This window comes from Danio rerio, chromosome 3 (assembly GCF_052040795.2).
Source record: "Danio rerio strain M-AB ecotype USA chromosome 3, GRCz13ab, whole genome shotgun sequence".
In the NCBI taxonomy this organism is placed as follows: Eukaryota; Metazoa; Chordata; class Actinopteri; order Cypriniformes; family Danionidae; genus Danio; species Danio rerio.
In genome coordinates this window covers 9,894,476-9,922,453 of record NC_141023.1, presented here as the reverse complement: position 1 = coordinate 9,922,453, position 27,978 = coordinate 9,894,476, and the positions used below count along the sequence as shown (strand labels likewise).

Here is a 27,978-nt window from a genome sequence, read left to right as displayed (position 1 = left end):
TTATTAATCTGCTTTAATCTCTTAACTGTCACCACACTTTAAGAACTTCCTTTTAAAACATAAAAATGCTCTATGCATATTCTTCATAATATTAAAAATTTCCCAAACATGAGTAACAGTTACTAGTTAACGTTTATCCTATCCGTCAAGGCCCTCTTAGGAAAACACAGATCATTTGCATGCAAATTGTTATTTTCTTCTGGTATTCAAAACCCCATTGTTTTCCTTTTATATCTTTACTTTTACTTTTTTAGTTTTACTTGTAGTTCGTAATAGCTGGAGAAACAGTTCAAGTGACTTTTTACCGTTACAAGCAGGTCCTTGGTAGAAAAAACACAAACGTATAAGCGAAAATTGCTTACCGTTTTTTATCGTGGCCACATATTTGTGTTTTTCCTCCAAGCCCCAGCATGTCCAGTGTCACCTGTTCGTCTCTGTCCAGCCCCACGTTGGGCGCCATTTGTCGTAAATTTTGACGACTAATCAATTACAAATTATCAGACCAGAGGTTTTGAATATCAGGAAATAGACTTTATTCTCCATAATAAAGCCGAGAAAGAGCAGAGCAGACCCCAGAGCATTCTGAAGTCTCTCCTGGACACCTTCTGAAGTCTCTCCTGCACCTTCTGAAGTATCTGTGTTTGTTACAATTTTTATACAGGATTATTTGACACACCCCTAAGTCTCTTTTTAACTCTTGACCATTTTTGAATAGGTTTCTAGTCTAAGGGGTCCTGCTATTCTTGGCTCTCAGCCCACTAGCTCATGTCAGCAGAGATGTTACAGGTCTGTGTCAGCAACTGTTTTGACACCAAAGTTCTCTCTCCATAGATGCAACTTATGCAAAAGGATTAAGTGTTTACATACATTGTTATGATAGGATAATAACTTGATAATATGTTACTCATTCTAACTTCTGACACATATAGCTTCATACAAGTATTTAACATATATGATCAGTGCTTTACATATTCAGTTATTCTACACAATCAGTCACTCAGCCTTCTCCTAGTGTTGCTCCTGTAGGCATACTCATCTTACACAGACATATCACTGTATTTTTAACACAGGCTGGCATGTTTGCTGCAAACACTACATACATTTTGTGAAGAGAAAATTAACTGCTTTACACTTAGAAAATACTTCACACTGAGAGAATAGAAATCTTCTTCAGGAGGAGTTAGGATGATTCCTAGGGCCCATACATTTAGGGGCCCCCAGAGACATTTTCAAGGGCCTGCGTAAACCACAACCCTCTACAATTTGAAATTACGTTCCCCCACGCTCTTCACTTTCATCTGCGATCACCCCCCTGATCAGACCTGACATTTGCTAATCTTGGTCAATTAATGATTAAGCTTATATATTTTTTCTCCTGTCTCTGAATGCACAGGGATCCAACCCTGTTGAAGTGCTTCCAACTGAAACTGAATATTGAGTAGGGGGCGGGGCTTCCTTTTTGCTCATCATTCCCTCATAGCAAGCTAATGGTAAGAGGGGTGAGGTTAAGAACACTGTGGCTGAAGACTGATGAAACTGACATCATCAGAGAAGGACCGCCCACTCCAAACTCAGAAGCAAGTCAGAAGAAGAAGAAGTCTGTAAAGTGCCTTGAGATGCTACTTTAAAGGCACTATAGAAATATAACGTATTATTATTGTTATTATAATAAGAAGCAAATGCTCAGTCTTTGACTGAAGATTAACAAAACAAACAAAAAAATCCAGTGCGTTAACTTGCATGGATTAATTGTTCATCTAAACAATGGCAATGTGCGCTAGCAAAAAAAAAAAAAATTGTAAGTTTTGCTTTCACACAGACTTTAAGTTTGAACATCTCTGTACATGTATTATTCATGATGGCAAGAATAACTCCATCATATTGAATGTGACTGAATATTTAAAGCATTATCTATATATTTATGGCATTACCATGTAGATTAAAGCATTGGGTAATATACTGTTACTTATATTATTAAAACTAGTGAATATAAATAAAACATCACTAATGTCACCATGCTTGTGGATTTTAAGCGTTTATATTGTTGGTGTGTTGGGATTGCTGTAACACTTCCAAAGTTTTATGAGCACTAAATATGCCCCTTGATAAGAGGTGTTCCAGGCATGTCCAACCGGGAGGAGGCCTCAAGGGAGACACAGGACACGCTGGAGGGACTATGTCTCTCGACTGGCCTGGGAACAAATCGGGATTGCGCTAGAGGAGCTGGATGAAGTGTTTGGGGAGAGGGACCCTTCAGCTTGGCCCCAGAAAAGTAGATGAATGAAAATGAGATGAGATATTATATATATATATATATATATATATATATATATATATATATATATATATATATATATATATATATATATATATATATATATATATTTCAATAGCCTGACTATTGAGTCTATGCTGTATACAGCACTTTTAATGCAAAAGGGATAGTTTCAATTCAATTCAATTCAGCTTTATTTGTATAGCGCTTTTACAATGTAGATTGTGTCAAAGCAGCTTCACATAAATGGTCATAGTAACTGGAACAGTGTGGTTCAGGTTTTAGTGTTTAAGTTCAGTTCAGTTCAGTTTAGCTCAGTTCAGTGTGATTTAATCATTACTGAGAGTTCAAACACTGAAGAGCAAATTCATCGATGCGTAGCTCTACCAATCCTGAACCATGCGAGGCAGTGGCGACAGCGGAGAGGGAAAAAAACTTCACCTGATGGGAGTGAAGAAAAAAAACCTTGAGAGAACCAGACTCAGTTGGGCACGACCATTTTAATTTCTCCGCTGGCCAAAAGTCTTGTGCAGAGCTTCATTCGCCGTGGTTAAGGCTGGAAGATGGCCTCAGCGAAGACTCGTCTGTCCCTGGAACGTCGCTGGAATCAGACTCATGTTCTCCCTAAAATGAAAATACCCTGTTCATTTACTTACCAACAGATTTGTTTTTAATTCAATAAAACATTAGGAATTTATAGCTAACACAATTAAAAGCATAAGTATGTATTGTGAACAATACATGAATGTACTGTATATAAGTATACAAATGTTTTTATACATATTTCTTCTCAGGCTAAAGGTATGCACCAAATCTCACCAAGGAAAGATTCTCCTTAAACTATTATAAAACTTTTAGAGTGAAATGACTGCTCAGTTTCCAATTTATCTAAAATCGAGTGCAGTTTCAGGTCGCTTCATTTACAGTTGCATTTTTGTCTCTCCATTTCTTCAAGACATTGTTTTTCCCTTTAAGCAGAACTGGTTTGTCTGGATGAACTGCAGTTGTAGCTTTCTTCGCCTGTCACTTCTGGATGAAACATACAGTATGGCGGTTTAAATGTGTTTTCTTCATGCACGTTTTGATGATCTAGAGAGATGAAAATGTCTGAACATGGAACTGCTTTTGTTTATTTTTGCCGCTGTAATCCCGGTTGATGGTATGCACTTTGTTTTTCTCACTTAATTCAATGTAATTCTAAAGGCACCTAAAATACAGTACATCCTCTTTAAATCAATATAAACTTACAGTATCAGTATCAGTTATAGTTTTGGACACTTTGACTTAAATTATGAAGCTTATAAACTTTTTGCTGTAAAGACTATCATTTTATTTTTAAACTCTACCCACTGTATGTATTTGCTCCATAATGCATTTTTCTTTAGTGTATAAACCTAATTATATATATATATATATATATATATATATATATATATATATATATATATATATATATATATATATATATATATATATATAGTATTAATAGTAAATAGTAAGTGACAAATAGTCTAGTGAAATATGCTAGATGCCATGGTCTATAGCCTCCGTGGTAGAGCAACCGACTCCCAAGCAGGAGGTCGCCGGTACGATACCACCTCGGAGAGGGTTGAGTGGTGTAGGAGCGGCGGGGTTACATTGGTGCCGTGACCCGGTTGGGAGTGAGGTTTAGGGGCGTGAGTATAACGGAGGCCAGCTAGTAAGTGCTGTGCAGGTAATCCTCACTCCTCTGACCTCTAAAGGTGCTCTTTTGACAGACGCTAGAGGCCTTGGTCGAGCAACTGACTCCCATGCAGGAGGTAAAAGGAAAAAGTAAAAGGATGATTATGATGACAAATTAAAGCTTTTATTATGATTTATTTTTTTCATTTTACATATTTGTTTCTAGTAAGAGAGATTTCACAGACTAATAACTTAGCATTATTGCTCCGGTGCATTATAAAGATTATACTTCTTGCATTAGTAGTAACTTTACTTTTGATTCAGTCTTGGTCTTTGATTTTATTGTTTGCTGTAGTGTTATTTATTTACTCAGGCTTTATTTCCTCATCACATGATCAGACTAGATTTGCAGCATTGTTTTACTCTGAAAACTGAACTGAACAGTTTCAATTCACTCAAATCTTCTATGTGAAGCTGCTTTGACAGAATCTACATTGTAATCACATTATACAAACAAAGATGAATTTAATTTATCTATATTAAAGTGAAAGGAGACTTGCCATCAGCACATGAACAATATTTATGAATGAAGTCTGACTCTTTTGTAAGAGTTATTAGTTTTAGCATCAATGCTTTTGTATTTCATTTGATTGTCAGAATCATTTTAAATACTTTGTACTAATGTCTTGTCTCACTACACTACATGACAGTCCAAAGAAATAAGCAAGAAAATAATCATCATAATAATAAAAAAACAGTCTTAATCTCATTCAGCGTTGTGTTTGTTTTCAGGCTTCACTGTTCGTGGTCCCTCTGCTCCTTTGTCTGCTCCTCTGGGATCTTCAGTGGTTTTGCCCTGTTATGTTGATGAAGCTTTACCAGTGGAGGATCTGGAGGTGGAATGGAGAAGAGCAGACTCAGAGACTCTGATTCATCTGTATCAAGATGGTGAGAGTCGAGCAGAGGTCCAGCAGCAGGATTATCATGATAGAGCTCATTTCTTTACTGAGGAGATTCAACATGGAAACTTCTCCCTCCGTCTGGACAATCTGACAGCTCAAGATGAAGGAGAATACAGGTGTAGAGTTCATAGTCAGCAGGATTCTGGAGAAACTGTGGCTCAGATAAAAGATGTTGGTGAGTTTTGACTTTCTAATGTATGTTATGCACTTACTCCATGTGTCCTGCTGTGATATTGCATGGTGTTTTTCTTCTTTCAGAGCGTTTGCTGGTGTCAGGCTCAGATGAGTCCATCTCTGCATATGCTGGTGAGGACGTGACTCTGAACTGCTCTGTAGACTCTCACATCACACCTGAATACATTGAAGAGGTTTCATGGAAGAAAACAGATAAAGATGGAGATTTTCCAGTTTTGCTTTATCAAAACAATGAGACTGTATCAGAGGCGACACATGACAAATTCAGAGGCAGAGTTGAGTTCTTCACTGCTGAAATCCCCAAAGGAAACTTCTCTCTCAGACTGAAGAGTGTCAGAACTGAGGATAAAGGAGTTTACATGTGTCAAGTGTTTGCTGGAGATTTATCAGCCAGTGTTACTGTGGTACTGAAGAGACTGGGTGAGTCACTATAAAATCACAAAATGCCAAAGTTTGTATCACCAAACTATATTTGGTGTTCAGTGTGTATTGATTTTTAGCCTCTAATATTAATATTGATACTTTCATATTTCCCAAAAAGTTCACAAGTGCACCTATGGTAATGCAGACATGCTCCAAACCAGATGGAGAAAAGATTTAATTGTTGTTTTAATATAACAGCTTATTTCTTTGAAGATGTTGCACTAGAAATGACTCTTACTAAGAATACTTATTTCCCTGAAAAGATAAAAAGAGAAACAGGTTGTAGTTTACAGCAGTTTCAAGGTATCCAGACATGGTTATGAATAGATTTGGATGCAATCTTGTGGTCTCCACATTCATTCAGAATGGTGGTCTTAGGCCAAAAACTTGGATTTGGGTTTGTCCTGTGTTCTGTCTTTTTATTGCTAGAAGGCATCATCTTATGCATCATTGACACTATGGGCCCTATCATACACCCGGCGCAGTGTGGCGCAAGGTGTGACGCAGTAGTTTTTTGCTAGTTTTAGCTTGGCGCAAGAGTCATTTTGAGGCGTTGCGCTACGCTGTTTAAATAGCAAATGCATTCGTGCTCATTTGTGCGCCCATAGGCGTTCTGGTCTAAAAAGGAAGGCGTTCTGAGGCGGACCGCTGGTGCGTTGCTATTTTGAGAAACTATAATAGATTTTTCATTAGACCAAAACTAACCCGGTCTAAACTCCGGCGCAGAGTTGCGCCTCGCTTACACACTGCTTAATACGCACAAGAGAGCAATAGGCAAATATTTTTATATATGAAAAAATTTAAATATTAAGAATATATATAGGATATAATAAGAATAGATATAGAATATAAATATAAAGGATTAAAATATTACAAAACATATTATTTTCTAGCCTACATAAATATGAAAAATCACTGCTTTTATGTCTTCTTCATCTCGGGAGGCTTTTTCAATTCATTCATAACAATTTGCTTTTGTATAATGTTGTTATTATTATTAGCAGTATTATTTATTATATCCATATTTATATTTGTTTTATTAAAAACAAGCTTAGATTTGCCCACCTGTCAGGTTTTAGACCATATGGGGCATGGCAGGTGTATTTGGAAATAACTCAGTATTTTGACCACACTTCGTTATTATTGTTCATTTATTAATTTGCTGGAAATTAGGACTGAGTTTAGAAATAGTTTTGAAACGAATATTTGCGCTTAACAAACTAAATTAATTATTTATAGGCTAATTGATGTCTGTGCGTAAAGGTTTCCCTATCCAAGAGCGAAAGTGAAAGTGATCCATTATCTTTCATTCTCACGCAGTAGATGCTCTGTTTAACAGTTTTCTGTTAAAAAACTGTTAACTGTTAACTGTTTGCTTGTGAAATGCTCATTTTTTCCACTTAGATTTACTTTGCGTCCTGTAAATAGTGAATGCGCTCTTGGCGTGACGCAGCTGGCTCTTAAAGGGAATGGGAGATGAGACTCTAATTGGTTTATTCTCAAAACACCTAAGAAAATAAACTCAACCCTTTTAGCCCATGCGCCACTGCGCAAAGCGCATTTTCCCGTCCGTAAATTAGCAAAAATGCATTCTGACACGCCCTGAAAGCGTTTGCGCCCTGCGTTTTGCGCTCTGTGCATGGACCGTCAAAATAGAGCCCTAAAGCAGCAACTTCAGCTTCCAAAACCTTACAAAACAATTAGTGGGCGTTACAATCTTGAAGTTGGTTAGGTCAGCGGTTCCCAACAGGGGGGTCCCAGCCCACAAGGGGGCCTCAGCAAGCTCTGTGTTGCCTCATACTTGAAACATGTTTTTAGCAGTGGAGAGTTAGGAAAGCGATCACATTGTTTTTTTTTTTTTTTTTTTTTTATCCCCTGGCTGACAAATAATGCACAAATTTGTAATTCTTCCTCCATAAAAAAGACTCACTGATTCACTTTCAGCAGCTAATAGTAATGACCCAAGCATGCTGAACCCAGGTGAACATTTCGGGTCGCAGCGCTAGCAAAACTGGAAACACGAAATGCAGAAAATACCAAGATAGTTACCTCAGCTCTGTTTTATTCCATTTTCCCGAAGCAAATAGAGCCTGACCTAGCCACAGTGCATTATCTGCGCCAACGTTCTTGCTATCGAATGCTTGAGGAGGTCCGAAGTAAAAAGACATTTGCAGACGACTCATCCCCAATTCTGAGAGGTGCACCTCATACAAATGACCTTCTTATGTTTTGCTTCTATATTTTACATCAGGCTATTATTATTTGTGCGTAAACATACCTAGCTATAGTAATAAACATATCGTTTGTTTGAAAACAGCCTTTTGTTGTCATACCTACTGCAAACTTATATGAGCATTAATTTAATTAAATGTTGAGGAGGGCCTTACAATATTTTCCGGGGGCAAAGGGGGTCTCAGGCAAAAAAAAAAAAGGTTGAGAACCACTTGGTTAAATAACATTTATGGTGATATTAACAGAGAGCGAATGAGCTTAGATGTTGCTGAAAGTGAACATTGTTCAGAGACAACACTCAATATTAATGGAATCAGTACATAACATGCTCAATTACAAAGATAACCAATAAAAAAGTGTCATCTATTTATCTGCTGCAGCGTGGATCTGTGTAGATCTACAGCACTGAGAATACAACCGGCTGCTGAAGGAGCTGAGAGAGGATCAGGTGAAATGTTAAACGAGTCACGCTACATGTTTTGAACAGTGGGGGCGCTGTGTTTACAATCGCAAACTCACTTTACCTGCACATCAGGGGCGAGCAAGAGGGTGGGGGTGCAGAGTAAAATGACAGCGGTGAAGTGCACCAGACAAAACACAAACTGTGCAAATAATGCAAAAAGACATTTACTTACACTAACAGAGCAATGAATATGATGCACATAAACCGTCTGCACAATGATTTAGAAATGAAGTTGGAAATTTGTTTTTGTTGATTAAGTTTTTGTGAATTATTTTTGGAATAAATGTGCTAATTTTTTAAATAATTGTGCTGAAAACCAATTAAAGGATTTCTAAAAGTCAAACTCTCTCTCTCTCTCTCTCTCTCTAAGCTTATATATTAGGGTTTTTAATAAGATGTTAAAGATATTTCTGATAATTCTCATGTTGAGTAATGTGTTTGTTTCTCTCAGGTTTCTCAGTTTTACACATAATAATGATGATTCTGTGTGTTTCTGCATCTGGATCTGCTCTTTTGCTCTGCTTCATGATCTACTGCAGATCTACTACTAAAGGTACAGATATTCTTATTTGTTGTAAGGAAATTAGAATGTAGCTTCACTTCACTTTAGCATGTTATTAATTAACAAAAGTTTAATTGTAGGCTTTAGCTCAAAATACCCAGACTTTACCTATTACATAATACAGCAATGAATAGAGAGAGAGAGTGGATGTTTGGGGTGTGTTTGTGCTTTTTGGAGAATATTGTTAAATATACATTTACTTACGTGTTTGACAATTGTTTTACTTGTAATTGAGTATAAATTTCCAGTACTCCTTCCATCCGTAGGTAAACCTACTGTTTTTACCCATCATGCTGTTCCAAACCTGTATGCTTCTTTGTCCTGTTGAACACCATAAGAATGGGAGTTATCAAACTGCTGACAGTGTCCATTTTTAGATTTTTTTTTTTACTTATTTAATTTGGTAATGAACAGATTTGGAACAACTTGTGAGCATTTGTGACCCTGGTTTTATGTTGCATATGTATACTTTTGACAATAGCATGATCAAATAATAGATTTTTTTTACTAAAAAAATTAGAAAATTAGGTAAAGGTCATGTTACATTAATATACTTTGTAATGGCATAAAGTAATACTTAAATCTTAGTAATACGTATGCTAATCACCTAAAATGCCCAACGTTACAGGTGACTTTCTCAGTAACTAGATTTTTTTTTTTTGCACTCTCAGATTACATATTGTTCAAATAGTTGCATTTTGGCCAAATATTGTCCATTCTGACAAACTATACATCAGTGGAAGCATATTTATTCTGCATTCTTGTCATGGCTACACCTCAATGACAAAAAACAAAACAAAACGATAATTACTGCATGGCTAGATTTGGGGTCCAGGAGCTGGTTGCACCAGCAGTTTCTAAATTAAAACGCAGCATAGTTGTGATTTAAAGGGACACTAAGTCACAACGTACACTCTGCTACTAAAATTTTTGTGTTGCACCACTGAGCTTAAACGTAACGCTACGTTCCAACTAAATATTTTTACTGCAGTCTCCCCCTATGTATAACGGTAGAAAAGAGATGACCGCGAGATTAGTTTACATTGAGGAGCTCATGATGATAATGAAGAATGATCTCCCTCTACTCACAGCCCTTATTTCCTCCCAAATCTTGCATTTTCTTCGGTTTGTGAAAGAAGAGTTTAACTTTCTTTCAAGGAGTGTTTTGTGTTTATTGTATCCATCATTCATCCACTGCTCTTATCTCTTTTGTGCAGGATATAAAAAAAATCCAGTTTATTGTTTTGATAACTTCATGTGTATTTAGCGGGCATTCACAGCTCGAGATGCAGGTTATGTGTGTCATCCTTTATAGTGACTCACTGTAATGTAATCATGTATTATAGAAATAGAATTTGTCTTTTAATTTTCAGAGGACAGTTATATATAGGCACATTAGTTGCAGAATTGTCTAGCAGTTTAAAACTTGCAATGCTTTTTATTGGATATTATGTCAATCAATGCGACTAAGTATTACTTTACGGAGAGCTTACGAGCTACTAACTACAGTTTGCCTTAAGAACATGTGGTGCAACTGAAGTAAGAACAAGTTTACTTACAAACTAGCTAGTTGTTACTAAGCTCCTTAGAGTGGACTTTACGTTCCAGTTTAAGAAAGAACTTACGATCAGCTGGTGCAAACCCATCCAGGGTTGAACTACCCCATTAACTCACTGAAGGCTTCAACAGTGTTAGTTAATTGAAACAATTGTATGAACTTTTAAACAATCACTAGCAGTACACTGACAAGAGAAGTCAAAGCTTTTATTGTTTTTAATGTACATATTAAAGTTTTTACTTTAATAAAACTAATAATTAAAACTTTTAACAGAGTTTTATTCAATAGCAATTGATGGACTGTTATGCATACAGTCATACAGTGATGATGATGATGTTAATAATAATAATAGTCTTTAATAATCTTTAATTTCCCTCACATTATGGATAAAATGCCTTTTGATTTTCAGGGATCATTCAACCATTTGTTTCTCTGGGATCTTCAGTGGTTTTGCCTTGTTATGTTGATAAACCTGTGAAGCATCTGAAAGTGGAATGGAAAAGAGCAGACTTAGATTCAGACTCAGAGACTCTGGTTCATCTGTATCAAGATGGTGAGAGTCGAGCAGAGGTCCAGCAGCAGGATTATCATGATAGAGCTCATTTCTTTACTGAGGAGATTCAACATGGAAACTTCTCCCTCCGTCTGGACAATCTTGGAACTGAAGATGCTGGAGAATACAGATGTAGAGTTCACAGTCAGCATAATCATGTATTTTCAACTAAAGTTATTTTGGAGCTGGGTAAGTTAATGCTTGAAGTACTGTATAACTGTTTGACCAAATGAATTTGATTCCAATCATTAATGTAAGTAATGATGTAATGTAAATGAAAAGCAGCAGCTCAGTCTGTTAACTTGTTTGATTTGATTTAAAATAAAACAAATGTGTATTATTTCCAAATGCAAGTTGGGTAATTGCTGAACTAATTGATTGATAATTAAATGTTAATAACTCTTTATCTGCCATTAATGCGATACTGTATATTGCCAAAAGAAAAAACACTCACAAGAAAATAGTTAAAATAAATAATATAATGAGAAAACACAATTGAACCTGCTATTGTCCACTTTTATCATAGTTTTATTATTTTTCTTGTTTTCTGTAGAATATGATCACTCTTCATCTCTTGCAGGTAAGTGAGGAGTTCACTTTATAGGAATGTTTCCACAAGCAGCAATACTAGTACATTTTAACCTTGTGGGGACTTTTGTTTTATTGGTCCTCATGAGGGAACAGGATCACAAATCACAGAGAATGAATTATTTTGAAAATGTAAATGCAAACGCAAATTGTGAATAAAAGTGGTCTACTGCAGTGTTGCATTTATAATATTTTTTAGGGTTTGTTCACCTTTTTATTGTGATAGCACAGTGGAGATTTACTTTCAGTAAAGTATGGGGAGCAGAGATGGGGGAAGAGTTGGAACTATAACTTATTCCTGTATCCTGCACTTGCTGCTATTGCAATGCTGGTTAGACCTAAACTGCATTTCGTTGCATTGTACTTGTACGTGTGTAATGACAATAAAGTTGAATCTAATCTAATCTAAAAAAAAGGACCTTGAGCCGGGAATCGAACTCTGGTTGCCATGAGCACCTCGGTGCTATATGTTGACGCACTAAACTATTGGCGCTGACAGTAACTATGTTTCCATCCACCTATTTTTATATGCACATAAAAAAACGGTTGATGGAAAAGTCAAGATGCGCATAAATTTTGAAAATGTGCATAAGAAACATGCGCAAAACAGAGTAGGATAAACTTTTTATTTGATACGAAAAGATGTTCATAAATTGAGATTGATAAAGTTTTGCCACACAATCTCCAGTTTGAAGGTCATGTGATTTTGTTAAAAGAGATCATGTGATGATGAAAATGTGGGTGAATGGACAAACCATCAGGCTGAGCACACTGTAAAACATCTGAACTGTTGTTTTGGTCATTATAAAACACCTTACTCTTTAAGTATTAGTGTGTTATATTATTAATGACTCTCAGAATCAAGAGCATCTGTGCTCCACGTCTGATGCCTTCAAACGTCACCGCGTGTTCACTGCATGTCAGGATTGCCTTCTGATGTGCAAGTGATTTATTAGATGAAGAAAAGATTGACACAGATTCTCCTACTGCAGCAAATTCAGTTTTTACTGTTGATATTTGGCGCCAGGTAATCAGAAAGTGATGATTTTGTTTGCTTTGACTCGTTGAATGGAAACGCTGATTTATTCACACGTCTTTTATGCGATAATCCAGTTTTGCACATAAAGTACATTCGCATTTTTGGATGGAAACATAGCTAGTGTTGCATTGTTGAATGAAGCATTGTGCACTAGACAGCAACGTCTCTGTGGCTCTGAACTAAATTCTGATATCATTTTCAAAATATAATTTTTATTTAATAATTTTTGTTTTGGGGTGGCACCTTGATTAGTCACCTCAGAGCAAGAAGGTCGCTGGTTCTAGTCCCAGCTGGACCAATTGGCGTTTCTGTGTGGAGTTTGCATCTTGTCTCTGTGTTGGCGTGGGTATTCTCCTGGTGCTCTAGTTTCCCCCACAGTCCAAACACATGCACTATAGGTGAACTGGATGAAGAAAATTGACTGTAGTGTAAAGCAGGTCGAACACCAGAAGCGCCGCTCGGCGGCGCGCTGCGCAGCGCCACGCAGCGCCATGCATTTTAGAATTCTAAACATAGGTTTCTATCAGGATACACACACCGGCGCCGCAAGACTCAGGATGCAGTTCATTTTTCAGCCGCGCCACAGAGCACCATCTGATTAGTTTCATGTTAAATATCATTCGAATGTGCGCGTCTGGTGTGCGATACTTTAATCTGTCATGTGCGTGTCGCGGCGCCGAGCGAGGCTTCTGGTGTGCGACCTGCTTAAGAGTGTCTGTGAATGCGAGAGTGTATGTACCGGGTTGCGGCCGGAAGGGCATCTGCTGCGTAAAACATATGCTGGAATAGTTTTCAGTTCAATCCGCTGTGGCAACCTCTGATAAATCGAAGGAAAATGAATGAATAAAAATTATTGCTCCCATTTTTGGAATAACAACTGTTTGTTCTTTATAATTGGGCATCACTGGTTCGAGCCTCAGCTGGGTTAGTTGGCATTTCTGTGTGGAGTTTGCATGTTCTTCTCCTGTTGGTGTGTGTTTTTTTCTGAGTGCTCCGGTTTCCCAAAGACATGCGCTATAGGTGACTTGGGTACGCTAATTTGTCCGTAGTGTAGTGTATGTGTGTGAGTGAGTGTGTATGGAAGTTTCCCAGTAATGGGTTGCAGCTGGAAGGGCATCCGCTGCGCAGTTGGCAGTTCATTCCACTGTGGCGACCCCAGATTAATAAAGGGACTGAGCCGAAAAGAAAATGAATGAATGAATGTCCTTTATAATTGCTCTTTGTAGTCTGACGATTTGAATATAACTTAATAAAATAAATACATTTTTAAGATGGCATAAGCATTATTTTAAGATCATGCGTAGATTTCTATCATAAACAAGCATAGAAATGCATTCATTTGCATGAACTAATTTCACAATACTTAAGTGTATTTTCTTTTTTAGGGTTCATGGTAAAAACTCCCTCTGGTCCTCTGGTTATACCTCTGGGATCTTCAGTCATTTTGCCTTGTTACTGTAATAAAGACTTAGCAGATCTGAGGGTGGAATGGAGAAGATCAGACTCAGAGACTCTGGTTCATCTGTATCAGGATGGTGAGAGTCAACCAGAAGAACAGGATGAAGATGAGCAAAACCGAGCTCATTTCTTTACTGAGCAGATTCAACATGGAAACTTCTCCCTCCGTCTGAACAATCTGACAGCTGAAGATAAGGGAGAATACACGTGTACAGTTTACAGTCAGCAAAATGCTGTGTTTTCAACTAAAACAAACCTGGAAGTTGGAATACTTGGTAAGTCAGCACACACCAAAGATGAGCTACTCCATATATAGGCTCCAGTAAATAAATACCTGCAAAGCATCTCATTGTGCAGTAGCTCTGCTGCCACTGTACTGGTTATAGATCACTGCTACAGCACTTCCATATCTGCATTTTACTACTGATACTCATTATATCACTGAAGATCTTTATACCACTGAAAGTCTTTACAGTGAGAGTCGGCATTTACATTACACCACTGCCACAGCAGTGTTTCAGGAGCTGTTTCTCTCTTCTTCTCTCTGCAGCACAGCACCCCTCCTACTTTTGTAGTCAAGCAAAATTTAGGGGGTTCGCAAAATCTGTCTGACACTGCATTTGGACCCTATCTATCTTTTTTGCTTACTCCCTGATCTTTAAATCTGATCTTTAAAATGAAGCTGATTAAAGTTCCACTAATAGTGCAACACAATGTATTCAAATATTAATATTTTGAATGTTTTCCCTAGATGCATATTTCCATCTTCAGATGTTTTTGGTCATCTGTCCAAATATGATCATGTCCTGTGCTTTTGCCTTGTGGGGTATTTCTGAAGGTGAGTGTACAAAATATAATTACAAGTTGTGTATGTTTAATAATAAATGCAAAGATAAGGTATAATCTGAAATGCTTTCTTTGCTATGATATATGATATATGTTATATTTACATTTATAGCATGTCATTATATTTTTACAGTTCCAACATTAGCTCTGACATCAAAACATTACATATTTTATTACATAATTACACACTAAATAAATATATAAATAATAAGGCAAAAGTACCATATATATTGTAGCGAGGCAGAGGGAAAACAGCCACACACTCGGATGAGTTTACAGACAATTCCCCGGAGGGTGCTTTATTTACAACGTGAAGGTGTGTAAAAGGGTGCTCTTCTTCCAGGTGAGGTGCTCTGGTGCTCCGGGAAATATGTGAAGGACAGTGAGTAGTCGGGTGTAGGATCGTCACGAGCTGGAGCCTGCTGAGGAGAGACAGAGAGACAAGCATTAGCACAGGGAGTCATTTGGTGAATGAAGCTCATCTTCTCCTGGCGTAGGTTGGGCTTATATGTCTCTCTGCCTGATGACGTCCAGCTGTGATCGATCCTGTGCTGATGACGGTCCAGCTGGGGTGAATCCTTGACCATGACGACGTGGCACCGGTATGCCTCGCTACATTCCCCCCCCCTTAGCGTCGTACTGGTCCTGGGATTTCTGCGGAAAAAAGGAAGAGTGTTGAGAGGGGGGGGTCTCGCATACATACCGATGCGGGTGAAGGGCACATTCCTGATGCGTGATGGTATTAGAGGGCTGGGGGTTGGTCGTCGGGGAGACGTTCTTTGGCATGTGTTGTATGCCTGACAATATTTTTTTACCTCTCCGTCCAGACCGGGCCAGTGGAATCGATCACGGACCTTTTTTATCGTATTTCCAGCGCCTAAATGTCCTCTCCTTGGGTGAGTATGTGCCCACTCCAGAACAGTCTCCCTCTTGGTCCTTGGAACGACCAGTAAGGTCTTCTTTTTCCCCCGCCTCTCTGCGACACAGTATAGCAGACCATTTCGTATGACAAAATGTGGGAGGGGGTGAGGGCTGGGAAACCGTTCGTTACCGTCTATGATCCTGACTTGTGGCCAGCAGTGTTTCAACGTTTCGTCTTCACGCTGTGTCCTTCCGAAATCGCCACCTACGGTAATCTGTTGAAATAGCTCATAGTACGGGTTAGCCGATGATGACTCACCCCCTCTGTCGTTCTTGGTGGTCATCAACGCTGGTTGGCAGTCCCGCTGAGCCCGTCCCTTGTTGTTCTTCTTCGCACGAGCCGATCGAGCCTGATGGTGGGTGAGGAGATCATCGAACCCCGGCCAATCTCTGCCCAGAAGAAGGGGTACTGGAAGATTTGGAACCACTCCTACTTCAATGCGCCAGCTTCCCGACTTTGTCGCTATGGTGACTCTTTGGGAGGGTACGTGGCGGGTGTCACCGTGTATGCATGTAATCGGGATTCGACCTTTCCCTTCTTGATGGTATTTTAACGTGTCTGGGTGGACCAGTGTTATTGCACTTCCTGTATCCAGTGTGGCCGTCTGCGTTTTCCCGTCTAAGCATACTTTTCGGGTGGGAGCTTTGGGAGGGACGTTGCGATGTACCACGCACCCTGCCGTCCAGGCCGGGGCCGAGAATGTTGTTGGCTCTGTGGACATCGGCTCGTCGACTGGGCTGGGGACCGCCGGTCTGCTGCCTGGTCGTGCTGTGCCCTCCACCGGTCGCCATGGCGCATTTACCCTCCGGGGTGGCAGAGCCGCTCTCTCCCCAGTCTCCCGGGCCACGTGAGCTTCTGCCAGCTCCACCGCCTCCACCAAAGCGGCCAGCGAGTCGGGGTTCCTCATGCTGGTAAGTGTGCGGAGCCGTCTGGGTAGCGCCCTCATCATCTTTTCGATAACCACTTTCTCAGCGACCTGGACTGCGGTAGGATCTCCTCCCAGCAACCATAACCTTCCCAACCGAGATAAATTGGCTGCTTGGGTCCTTACCGGTTGTTTCTCCTCGTATGTCCACTGAGAAAATTGTTGTGCTGCGCTTATGTTGGAGAGTCCCATTCTGGCGAGTATCTCCTTCTTCAATGCTTTATAGTCCTCATTTTTCGGTGTCTCCAATGCAAAATAAGCTCGTTGAGCTTCTCCAGTTAAAAATGGTGCCAACATCCTCGCCCAACTTTCCTTCGGCCATTTCTCTCTTTCAGCGATTACCTCAAAAGTGTGTAGGTAAGCATCAATATCGTCCAGGTCGCTGAGTTTAGTAATAAATCGGTGAGCGCTCACCTCAGGAAACTGGCTGGAACCGGCCGCTTGGCGGAGCTGTTGTTCCATTCGGTCTTGTCTGGCGGTGAGCTGTTCAGTTATCACTTGTTGTCTTCTTGAGATTTCCGCTAGATGGCGTACTACCTCTTCGATCGACATGACTCAGGATAGGATGACAGCCGAGCAAGAGAGCGTGTGTGAGAGAGAGAGAGCAGATGCCTGTCTGTAAACAGAAGAAAAAGAAAAAATTCAGTAGTTACTTCTTCTTACTGGTAAGTGCTGAATATTTTTCCCTCTGAAAAAGCGCGCATTCTCCACCAGTTGTAGCGAGGCAGAGGGAAAACAGCCACACACTCGGATGAGTTTACAGACAATTCCCCGGAGGGTGCTTTATTTACAACGTGAAGGTGTGTAAAAGGGTGCTCTTCTTCCAGGTGAGGTGCTCTGGTGCTCCGGGAAATATGTGAAGGACAGTGAGTAGTCGGGTGTAGGATCGTCACGAGCTGGAGCCTGCTGAGGAGAGACAGAGAGACAAGCATTAGCACAGGGAGTCATTTGGTGAATGAAGCTCATCTTCTCCTGGCGTAGGTTGGGCTTATATGTCTCTCTGCCTGATGACGTCCAGCTGTGATCGATCCTGTGCTGATGACGGTCCAGCTGGGGTGAATCCTTGACCATGACGACGTGGCACCGGTATGCCTCGCTACAATATATATATATATATATATATATATATATATATATATATATATATATATATATATATATATATATATATATACAAAATTATACACACCTAAGATATAACACAATAAAAATAATAAACAACAGACAGAAGGAAAATAAAATATAACAAATAAAAATAAAATAAATACAGAAATAATTAGGGCAGTACGGTGGTGCAGTGGGTAGCATAATTGCCTCACAGCAAAGAAGGTCACTGGTTTGAGCCCCAGCTGGGTCAGTTGGCATTTCTGTGTGGAGTTTGTATGTTCTCCCCTTTGGGTGCTCTGATTTTCTCCACAAGTTAGAAAACATGTGGTATAGGTGAATTGGGTAAGCTAAATTGGCCGTAGCATGTGTGTATGAATGAGAGTGTATGGATGTTTCCAGGTGTAGGGTTGTAGCTGGAAGGGCATCCACTGCGTAAAACATATGCTGGATAAGTTGGCAGTTCCTTCCGTTGTAGCGACCCAGATTAGTAAAGAGACTAAGCCAAAAAAAAATAAAAATAATAAATGAACCTATACATATATATATATAGGTGTCTCTTTAAAAAAATGTAGAAAAGGGCTCCAGACTCTCCAGACCAAAGGACCAAAGGGCTCTTTCTGGAACGATTGTGGTTTTTGTTTTATTGCGAACTGAATCTTTTCCATTCTAAGAGCTTGTAAAAAATCATAAACCCATTGCCGAAAACAAGGTAGAGCTGCTGACTTCCAATTCATAAGAATAAGTCATCTAGCCAGTAAAGTTGCAAAGGCTACACTATCAGCCTGTAATGAATTGAACTTATTCTGGCAGGATTAGAAACAGTGCTGTTAAGGGGTTTGGGTCTAAAAACACAAAACTTTCCCCCCAAAATCAGACAGTTTCAAACAAGACCAGAAACTATGTAACAGTCAGGCTGGTTTGGTTTTACATCGAAGGCAAGTTGGGTAAAGATCAGGAAATATTTTAGTGAATTATCATATTTAATATGCAGTTGCATTCAGAATTATTAACCCCCCTGTTTATTTTTTCCACAATTCCTGTTTAACAGAGAGAAGATTTTTGTAACACATTTCTAAACATAATAGTTTTAATAACTCGTTTCTAATAACTGATTTATTTTATCTTTGTCATGATGACAGTCAATAATATTTGACTAGATATTATTCAAGACACTTCTATACAGCTTAAAGTGACATTTAAAGGCTTAACTAGGTTAATTAGGGTAATTAGGCAGGTTAGGGTAATTAGGCTACTTAATTTATAATGATGGTTTGTTCTGTAGACTATTAAAAAATATTTAGCTTTAAGGGGCTAATAACTTTGACCTTAAAATGGTTTTAAAAAATTAAAAACTGCTTTTATTCTAGCCAAAATAAAACAAATAAGACTTTCTCCAGAAGAAAAAAATATTATCAGAAAATTTCTTTGCTCTGTTAAACATATTTTGGGAAATATTTTTTAAAAAAGAAGAAAAAAATCCAAGGTGGCTATTAATTCTGACTTTAACTGTATTTTTGTTTGTTTGTTTCAGGATCTCTGAATGAGTCGGTCTCTTGCTGTGCTCTTTATTTTCTGAGGCCTCTTTTGTTGCTCTGGGCTGCTCCATTTATCAGTAACTTCACAGGTATGGTTACTTTATTAGAGGAGAGCAGAACATTAATTATAGTGTCCAAATCATCATACATTGTCCTTTTTTGTGCGATTTACCAAAAGAAAGATGATTTAAAACTTTTATTCCTGTATTTCTTGTGTGTGTGTGCTGAAGTATATAGATGTTGTGCATGATTTTGTGATTGTAATTCTAACATTTTCTGTGTTACAGGCAACATTAAAACATTGATTCTGAAATACAGTTATGTTGCTGAATATGTGTCTCTCTCAATTGTTATTTATACAGGTAAAAAAAATGTTAGACATGTCCTAATATCATGAACACGTTCACGTATAAAAAATATGTACTGTAAATTCTGAAACAGAACTTTACGTAAAACATGGCAAATAAATACAAATTAAACATCTGCACATGATAGATGATTTATGCGAGTATGACAGATCCTGGATGTTTTTAGTGTTAAATCTATGTTTGCAGGACTAAATCATTTAATCATTTTATTGATTCATAAGATTTAAATACTGATATAATTCCACCGTTTAATTGTTGATATAATTGTTTATAACTGATATAATTGTTCTACTAAAGCATAGATTCACAAATGCAATGCTTCAAAACTAAAAGCTTTCATCAATTTACTACTCACATGGTTAATTCAATTCAATTCACCTTTATTTGTATAGCGCACAATGTAGATTGTGTCAAAGCAGCTTCACATAGAAGAGTATGGTAAATTGAAACAGTGTCAGTTCAGTTTTCAGATTTTAAGTACAGTTCAGTTTGGTTTAATTTTCACTGCTGAGAGTCCAAACACTGAAGAGTAATCCATCGATGCGCAGCTCTACAAGTTCCAAGCTATGCAATCCAGTGGCGACAATGGCGAATAACTACACCAATTGTCTTTACCATTTTATTGTTTAATGTTTCATAACAGCAGTGAACAGATTACAATATTAGAAACTTATAAAAAATTTATCTCAGGCTGTAACAGAGATATTATACTATAAATTATAGTATTGTAAGTAATTTAGACTATAATAAGACATGTATAGTAAGTGTACAGTATAGTGTACAATGTAAGATTTACCTTAAAATAAACATAAGTTAAGTGGCAGGAGTGTTATCTTATGATTTGTACTCAGATTTTGCCAGTGTTTAATTTTTTATCTTCTTTCTTTCAGCTCTTTTTGCTACAGCTTTTGAAAAACTTGTGAACTATGCAGAGTTTGAGAAACACATGATAATAGTGCTGTTTGCAGTTGTTTTTCTGTGCTGCCTTTGCAAAATTGTTTACAGTAAGTATTCCTATAAGCCAACTAACTGAATGCTTAATTATAAGATTAAAAACTGAATATTACACTAAATATGTTGTTAAAAAAACCTTGTTTGGTACATATGGCCATTACTGTGTGAAATTTTTGATAAAGGGCACCCTTTTGTAGAATTGTATTATTAGATTAATACATGCTATTTTTTTGAAAAGGCTGGTACTCTTAATAATATAATGCTTCTATGAAATAAAAATAAAAAACTTTGTTAATTTCTGCTTTAAAGGCGACATAGTATGCCCTTTTTACAGGACGTAATATATCTCCTAAAATATCTCAACAAATGAAATTTGATAACTCTTCAAAACTTTTAGGCTTTGATCCTATTTGTGGCGTTTTGGTGACTGTCGCTTTAAATTCAAATAAGATTGTGCTCTTTTTAAAAGAGGGCGGAGCTACACATGCCTGTGTGTCAGCATAGTGGCAGATTCCAAAACTGAGTGTAACATTCTATGCTAATGAGGGACAGATCATCACTAGTGGGTGGGGCTTTTCCCCGTTTTATTATACATGCAAAGGGAGAATGTCAATCAGAGTGTTTCTGCAGACTGTTTTTATCAAGTGTGATTATAAAAAATAAAATTAATACATTTGTGCTGTTGACACGAAACTGTGTTTAAACTCCTTATAAAAATATTTTTACATAATAGGTCCTTTTTTAAAGTTTTTAAAGGGGACTTTGCCTTTAACATTGGAATAATATGAACTCAAACTTAAATCAAGTAATCAAACAGTATTTTTAATGCAGTTTTAGCTAAACAAATCGGAAAGAAATGTGGACAGATAATTAACACACTTGACATTGTGGCCGATATGATCTTTGAAATTCTGCCTACATTACAATTCATCCTCCTCTTCTTCACATTTGGATCTGTCAGTGGAGGTGAGTTCATATTTGATATTGATATTTATTCATTGGGATAAACCTCATCTCATTTTCAAGGGGGTCCCACAATTAATCACAATCACATAATACCAAACCTAGGAGACTAAACATAACTCGCACAACATCCAAAAAACATGACATAAAATAAAAATAAAAATTTATGAAGTTTTCAGTTTGTGTTCATTTTATTTGTAGTGCAGATCAACACATTTAAACATGTATTAAATACAGAGACTGCTTTATTAAACAACTTAAATCATTCAGCTCAGATCTGTTATTCTGTTGATTTCTAACATTATTTTCTCTCCTGTTTTTTAGCGTTCATCATTGTTGTCATTTTACCACTATTAATGATGATGACGAACGACACATGGTTTTTCAGATGCTATGATAGACTCAACTGTAAGTATTTGATCATTTCTGAAACTTGTTGTTTCCATTTAATTATTGATCTGTAAAATGCAAAAAAATATACATACATACATACATACATACATAAATACATACATACATACATACAGTTGAAGTCAGAATTATTAGCCTCCCTGAATTATTAGCCTCGTTTATTTTTTCCTTCAATTTCTGTTTAACAGAGTAGATTTTTTTCAACACATTTCTAAACATGATAGTTTTAATAACTCATTTCTAATAACTGATTTATTTTATCTTTGCCATGATGACAGTGAATAATATTTGAATAGATATTTTTCAAGAGATATTTTTTTTTAAAAACTGCTTTTATTCTAGCTAAAATAAAACAAAAGACTTTCTCCACAAGAAAAAACTTTATAAGACATACTGTGAAACTTTCCTTGCTCTGTTAAACACAATTTAAGAAATATTTATAAAAGGAAAAAAAATCAAAGGGGGACTAATAATTCTGACTTCAACTGTATATATTTGTGTTGGGTCAACATGAAGGAATTAAACTTTTTTTTTTTTTTAAGTTGATTTAACATAAAACAATTAAGTTGTCTGAATCACCCCCTCCAAAAATAAAAGTGCTGTTTCAACTCATTTTATACAAGTCATTTAAACAAACAGCACATCATTTGCACATTTGTCAAGAGTTTAGTCCCGTGGAGATATAAATCATTTGATTCTTCAGTGATTTGAATCATGATGATCTGTGTTCAGATGTTTTTCTGTTTTCTTTTGTCACTCAGTCAGTTTTACTCCTGATCAGCTTTTATATTTCTGCCATTATAAAAGTGTTGTTCATGAAAACCTTTTTACATTCATTTCAGGTTCTGAATCAATCATGAGAACTGTGATGTTAATCTTCATATTACTGATTAATGCAGCAATGATCGGCCTTTACATATTGACACTGGAAAATAAAACAGGTAGCCTGAAAATTTTCATTTTAGTTTGGAATAGCATCATATTATCTGATATCTTCCAACAGTGGTTCTAAACTTTTTTTAATCACAAACCTCTTCCTCCTACTCCCTGTATATGGAACGCAAACTAGTTTTGATGCATATTATTCAAATGACTCCATTTGAAATTAGGGGCTATCAAATTTACATGCATCATAAACATTTATTTATTACATTTATATTGTAGACTTTTACAGATTTTCAAGCAGAACATTATTTTCTGACTTGAAGTAGGCTTAAATTCTTATTTCTTTTTATTTAAAAAAATTAAAACTTTGCTAATTAAAAAAAAAATGATCTGGCTTATTATTTATGGTCTGGGGGTTCAACAACCTTCTTTATATCTATATTTATACATTTTTTTAATGATACAGAGCGCATGCAATTTCAATACGAAACCACTAGGGCTCAGCGGTTCCCTGATTGAGAAACTGTCCTACAAAGTTGTTTTATAGAGAAGTGTATTAACTTCTCTTATAGTGTCCAGTCAGGAGTAACTGTATCTATTAAACTGATGCTTTATTTACCTTTTTTTATGTACAGATGCCATTGGATGGGCCTGTGTGATGCTGTTTCTCCAAATCCTCTGGGCCATTATGAAGTTTACAGTATATTTTCTTGATTTTGACAATGGTAAAGTATTGATCATCTACTTTGATGCTTCTGCTTCTGTGTGTTTAAGCTGCATCAGTACAAGTTAAATACATAAAGTGGTTGATGAAATTAAACATTGTGGGATTAGTAATATGTGACCCTGGACTACAAAACCAGTCATGCTGTGTCATTTTGGGGGTGATTTTTAACAGAGATTTTACATAATCTAAAATCTGAATAAACATGTTTTTATAGTTGTATGTCTTTGTCAGGATAGGACAATATTTGGCTGAGATGCAACTAATTAAATATCTGGAATCTAAGGGTCCAAATAAATCTAAATGTTGAAAAGATTTCCTTTAAAGTTAAAAAACAAAAGTTATGTCCTAATATATTTCAACTAGGACATTTAACAATGACTTTTTAATATTCAAATGATTTTTTTTCATAAATTCTGGGATTTTGACACATACAATGTATTTTTGCCTATTAAAATATACACATGCACAAAAGACTGGTTGTGTGGTGCAGGGTCACATCATATTATATAGACTTCATGATTAGTTTGCATAATAGCATTACAAAAAATATATATATTATTGATAAACATGATATTTTAAGCTGTAGACAAAAAAAAACTGAAATTAGTCATTGCATACACCATGCAGACTAAATACGATTTGTTATAAGAAATAAAACATTAAAACGATCCACTTAAGTCACTTTTATTTGTGTAGCGCTTTACAAAACACACTGCCTCAAAGCAGCTTTGAAATAAACTGGAAAATAATTATTCATGGAAACTTTAAAAAGCTTCAGATTGTGCTATAAGGCATCTCTAAAACAGTGCCACAGCCATATCACCCAAGACATGTTACTCGCTGAAGCTAAGCAAGACTGAGCCTTGTCAGTATCTGGATGGGAGACCACATGGGAAAACGAGGTTGCTGTTGGAAGTGGCGTTAGTGAGGCCAGCAGGGGGGTGCTTAACCTGTGGTCTTTGTGAGTCCCAATGCCCCAGTAAAAGTGAAGGAAACACCAAAACTGTCAGTGGGCGCCGTTTTTCGGGTGAGACGTTAAACTGAGGTCCTGATTCTCTGTGGTTTCTAAAAAAAAATCTCATGGCTCTTCTTGTAAAGAGTAGGGGTATAACCCCAGTGTCCTGGCCAAATTTCCTCCATTGGCCCTTACGATCATGGCCTTCCAATAATCCCAATCCACCGAATTATAATTATCCACCTATAGCTGGCGCCGTTGTCCAAGTGGATGCTGCACACTGGTGGTGGAGTGGAGAGATCCCCCTCATGATGATTGGGTGTGTGGCAATACACGATAAATGCGCTATATAAATACACATTACTTACTTACAGTACTTATTTAAAACAGTGTCCTTAATTAATTCAAACAAAATAACTTTCTATATGTTGAAAAAATAGTGTTTGAGTATCTCTTTGGCTGTTTTCTGTGTTGCGTATTTGTTTCTGAATATTAAATATAGACAGATAATCTATTGCTGGTCTAAGAATAAATGATACAGTAAGTTTGCATTGTTGTTGGAACTTATTAATAAATCTCTAATCTTGCATTACAGTTTTCCATCGTGTTGTTGCTGTCTATGTGTTTGGATCAGTTGGTATTGTTTTATTGAACTCTGTTACTCTGATGACTGAACTCATACTGAAAACAGGTGAGTGGACATCATGCTCTTTAATACATACAATATTTTCTACACTTAGCTTGAGAAAATGTCAAGCGTATTAATTTAACAATGTTAATTATCTGTGATTAAATGTAGAAAAAAATTGTGAAACAGAGGTAAAAGTCACCCACTCAAATTTGTCAAGCTATTTTGTGCTGAATTTATCACAATTGCATTATTTAATCAAGTCGTTGACGATAACAAAGTAAATAATATAATAAAGTAAATATATAATAAAGTTAATGTGTCTTCCATTTTTGTCAGTGAATGGTGATCGTATGCTGGAAGATCTGCGATTCATTGTCTTCCCTTCTGAATGCGTCTTTGCCATATCTCTGCTGATTTCTGGATTATTTCCGTCTAGTGAGTATAAAAGAATCGTGCTCTTATGTGAAGAAGTGAAGCTTCTACCCACATCTCTGCACTCACATTTACACATACACACAGACACACATGGTAAAGCCTGATTTATATTTCTGCGTCAAGTAACACCCAGATACAGTTACATAGTCTTTGCCATGGATGATGCTGAACCTGACGCGCGTGAACTCTGTGATTAGTTGGCTTGGAAGCGTTGAGGAGTGTGGGCAGGGGCCGAGAACCGTGGGAGAGGAGCGAACCCAATGTTGCTAGTGTTTAACAAGTGTTGAGGAGTGTGGGTTATTTGAAGTTAAAATATGCCTTTATGGTGTTTTTTTTTTTAAGAATGGTAAATTAACTTACCAGTTAGGAAATCCTGTGGTCTACGGTGAAAAGTCTGGCACATTAAAGGAAAAGCCAGACTCCAATTCGGTGTCAGTTTACCATGTGAGGAAACGTGCTGTGGCAGAGCAATCTGTCACTTAGCATAGAATTTTGTAGTTACAAGATCTGCAGTTAAGCCCAGGACAGACCAGTGAGCCTCCCACACTGTCCAATTGGGACATGGTGAGCCTAAAGAGGGATTTTCTCAAGGCACAGCAAACAAGCGAGGAGTAATATCTTCGCGAGCTGAAGGAATTCCATGAGACGATTCAGCAAACAGTAAAACCAACCCTAGCCACACACAAAGAGGCAGGGATTCTGCGGATGGAGCTCCCTATACCAGTTCCACCTAGAGTATCCACAGGGGAGTTTTTCCACCCTATGACCACCATCGATGCATTCAACCGACCCATGAGCACTACAGAAACATTACCTGGAGATGCCGGTGCCCGCCCTAAAGCCAGGGTATGACATTGAAAGCTACCTGCAGTGATCTGAACATCTGGCCAAATGTGTCAGTAGCTGAGAAAGGAGTGGAGCTGTCGACTGGACCTCACAATGAATGAGGATCACACAGATGACCATGATTATCTAAAGGATGCCCTGCTTCAGAAATATCACATCTCTGCAGAGACCTACAGTACCATAAATGGTTCAGGGCTGATACTCTGCCTGACGGCGAGTCTGCGAGTCTGCCTGTGGCGTCAATATTAGTGCTGGGTACAACCTGACCAACATACAAAGGAGGAGATTGGTTGAGCAGATCATAATGGAGCACTTGCTGAGAGTTATGCCATATAATGACAGGATTTAGGTGAAAGAACACAAACCGAGCTCAGGACTTGCGGCAGCAAAGTTGGCCCAGCAGTACACAAATGCTCATTGCTCTGGCCGTGCACGCAGCCTTTAAGAGGTACAGTTGATACCAGTTTCACAATACTGATTTCCTCTTCAGTGTTTCGGCAATAGCATTGACATTACACAGAACTGAACTATAACTGTGAAAACTGGGCTGAAGTGGTTTTAATTTACTAGAATTTCAGGTACGTTAAAATAAATTGAATTTAATTCAATTCTAATGGGCAACATGATTTCTCAGTGGTTAGCAACGTCGCCTCACAGTGAGAAGGTTGCTGGTTCGAGTCCTGACTGGGTCAGTTGGCAGTTCTGTGTGGAGTTTGAATGTTCTCCTCGTGTTTGTGTGGGTTTCCCTTGGATTTCTCCGGTTTCCCCCACAGTCAAAAGACATGCAGTACAGGTGAATTGAATAAACTAAATTGGCTGATTTTTATGAATGTGAATGTGTATGGATGCTTCCCAGTGGTGGGTTGCAGCTAGATGAGCATCCGCTGCATAAAACATATGCTGGATAAGTTGGCGGTTCATTCTGCTGTGGTAACCCCGGATAAATAAAAGGACTAAGCTGAAGAAAAATGAATGAAATCTAATGTTGACTTTGCCACCACCTCTGAAGCACAATTTGTTTATGGAGATTAAAAGAGATATGAAAAAGCCAAAGGACTAGTGGGCATTTATGATTCAATGTCTTTGATAAATGACATGATATTGGAAAGAGACTTCATGACATTACCAAACAGAACTGTGAATTCTTAAAACTGATTGCTCATATACCCCAAACAAAAACTGGTCTTCAACCACTGCAAGACTTTGACAGTAGTCTGGTGCAGGGTGAGACCAAGGACCCAAATTAACCATGTGGGCAGATATGACTGCTAAAATGCCTGGGTTCTCAAGACCCCAAGCCTTCTTTCGAGAGGTTTTGGGTGACTGACAGATTCCCAAGAATATAGCTGACTATATTCATTGAAACTGAAAAAATCCGTAATTTTACCATTTTTTTCGGCAGCTGGGGTGCTGGAAAAAAAAATGTACAATTACAGAAATTTACCGTACGGATATTAAATTACCGAAATTTAAATTTAAGGAAATTTCTGTAATTTAA

At 37.6% G+C, this 27,978-nt stretch overlaps 1 protein-coding gene and 1 long non-coding RNA gene across 6 annotated transcripts in view; one reads left to right on the top strand and one right to left on the bottom strand.

The window, feature by feature from the left end:
- Positions 1 to 27,978, bottom strand: part of LOC141381140 (uncharacterized) — a 686,936-nt gene that overhangs the window by 325,170 nt on the left and 333,788 nt on the right. The window lies entirely within an intron of this gene.
- LOC564237 (uncharacterized) overlaps positions 1 to 27,978 on the top strand; it is a 130,319-nt gene that overhangs the window by 35,021 nt on the left and 67,320 nt on the right. For 2 of the 5 annotated variants that reach the window (XR_015480387.1, XM_087243899.1), the window contains exons 1-11: positions 3,252 to 3,434; positions 4,730 to 5,074; positions 5,158 to 5,514; positions 8,664 to 8,765; positions 10,742 to 11,074; positions 11,439 to 11,465; positions 13,898 to 14,245; positions 14,722 to 14,808; positions 19,302 to 19,394; positions 19,593 to 19,667; positions 20,564 to 20,677. Coding sequence is in view for 4 of the 5 variants with exons in the window: in XM_087243899.1 (XP_087100025.1) it covers positions 3,389 to 3,434; positions 4,730 to 5,074; positions 5,158 to 5,514; positions 8,664 to 8,765; positions 10,742 to 11,074; positions 11,439 to 11,465; positions 13,898 to 14,245; positions 14,722 to 14,808; positions 19,302 to 19,394; positions 19,593 to 19,667; positions 20,564 to 20,677 (1,927 nt within the window). In the remaining variant the exon portion in view is untranslated. Of the gene's footprint in view, positions 1 to 3,251; positions 3,435 to 4,729; positions 5,075 to 5,157; positions 5,515 to 8,663; positions 8,766 to 10,741; positions 11,075 to 11,438; positions 11,466 to 13,897; positions 14,246 to 14,721; positions 14,809 to 19,301; positions 19,395 to 19,592; positions 19,668 to 20,563; positions 20,678 to 21,458; positions 21,594 to 21,914; positions 21,999 to 22,843; positions 22,943 to 23,521; positions 23,612 to 25,163; positions 25,260 to 25,535; positions 25,635 to 27,978 lie in introns of those variants that run through there. The other 3 variants (XM_087243900.1, XM_087243901.1, XM_087243898.1) reach the window with 3 other exon arrangements.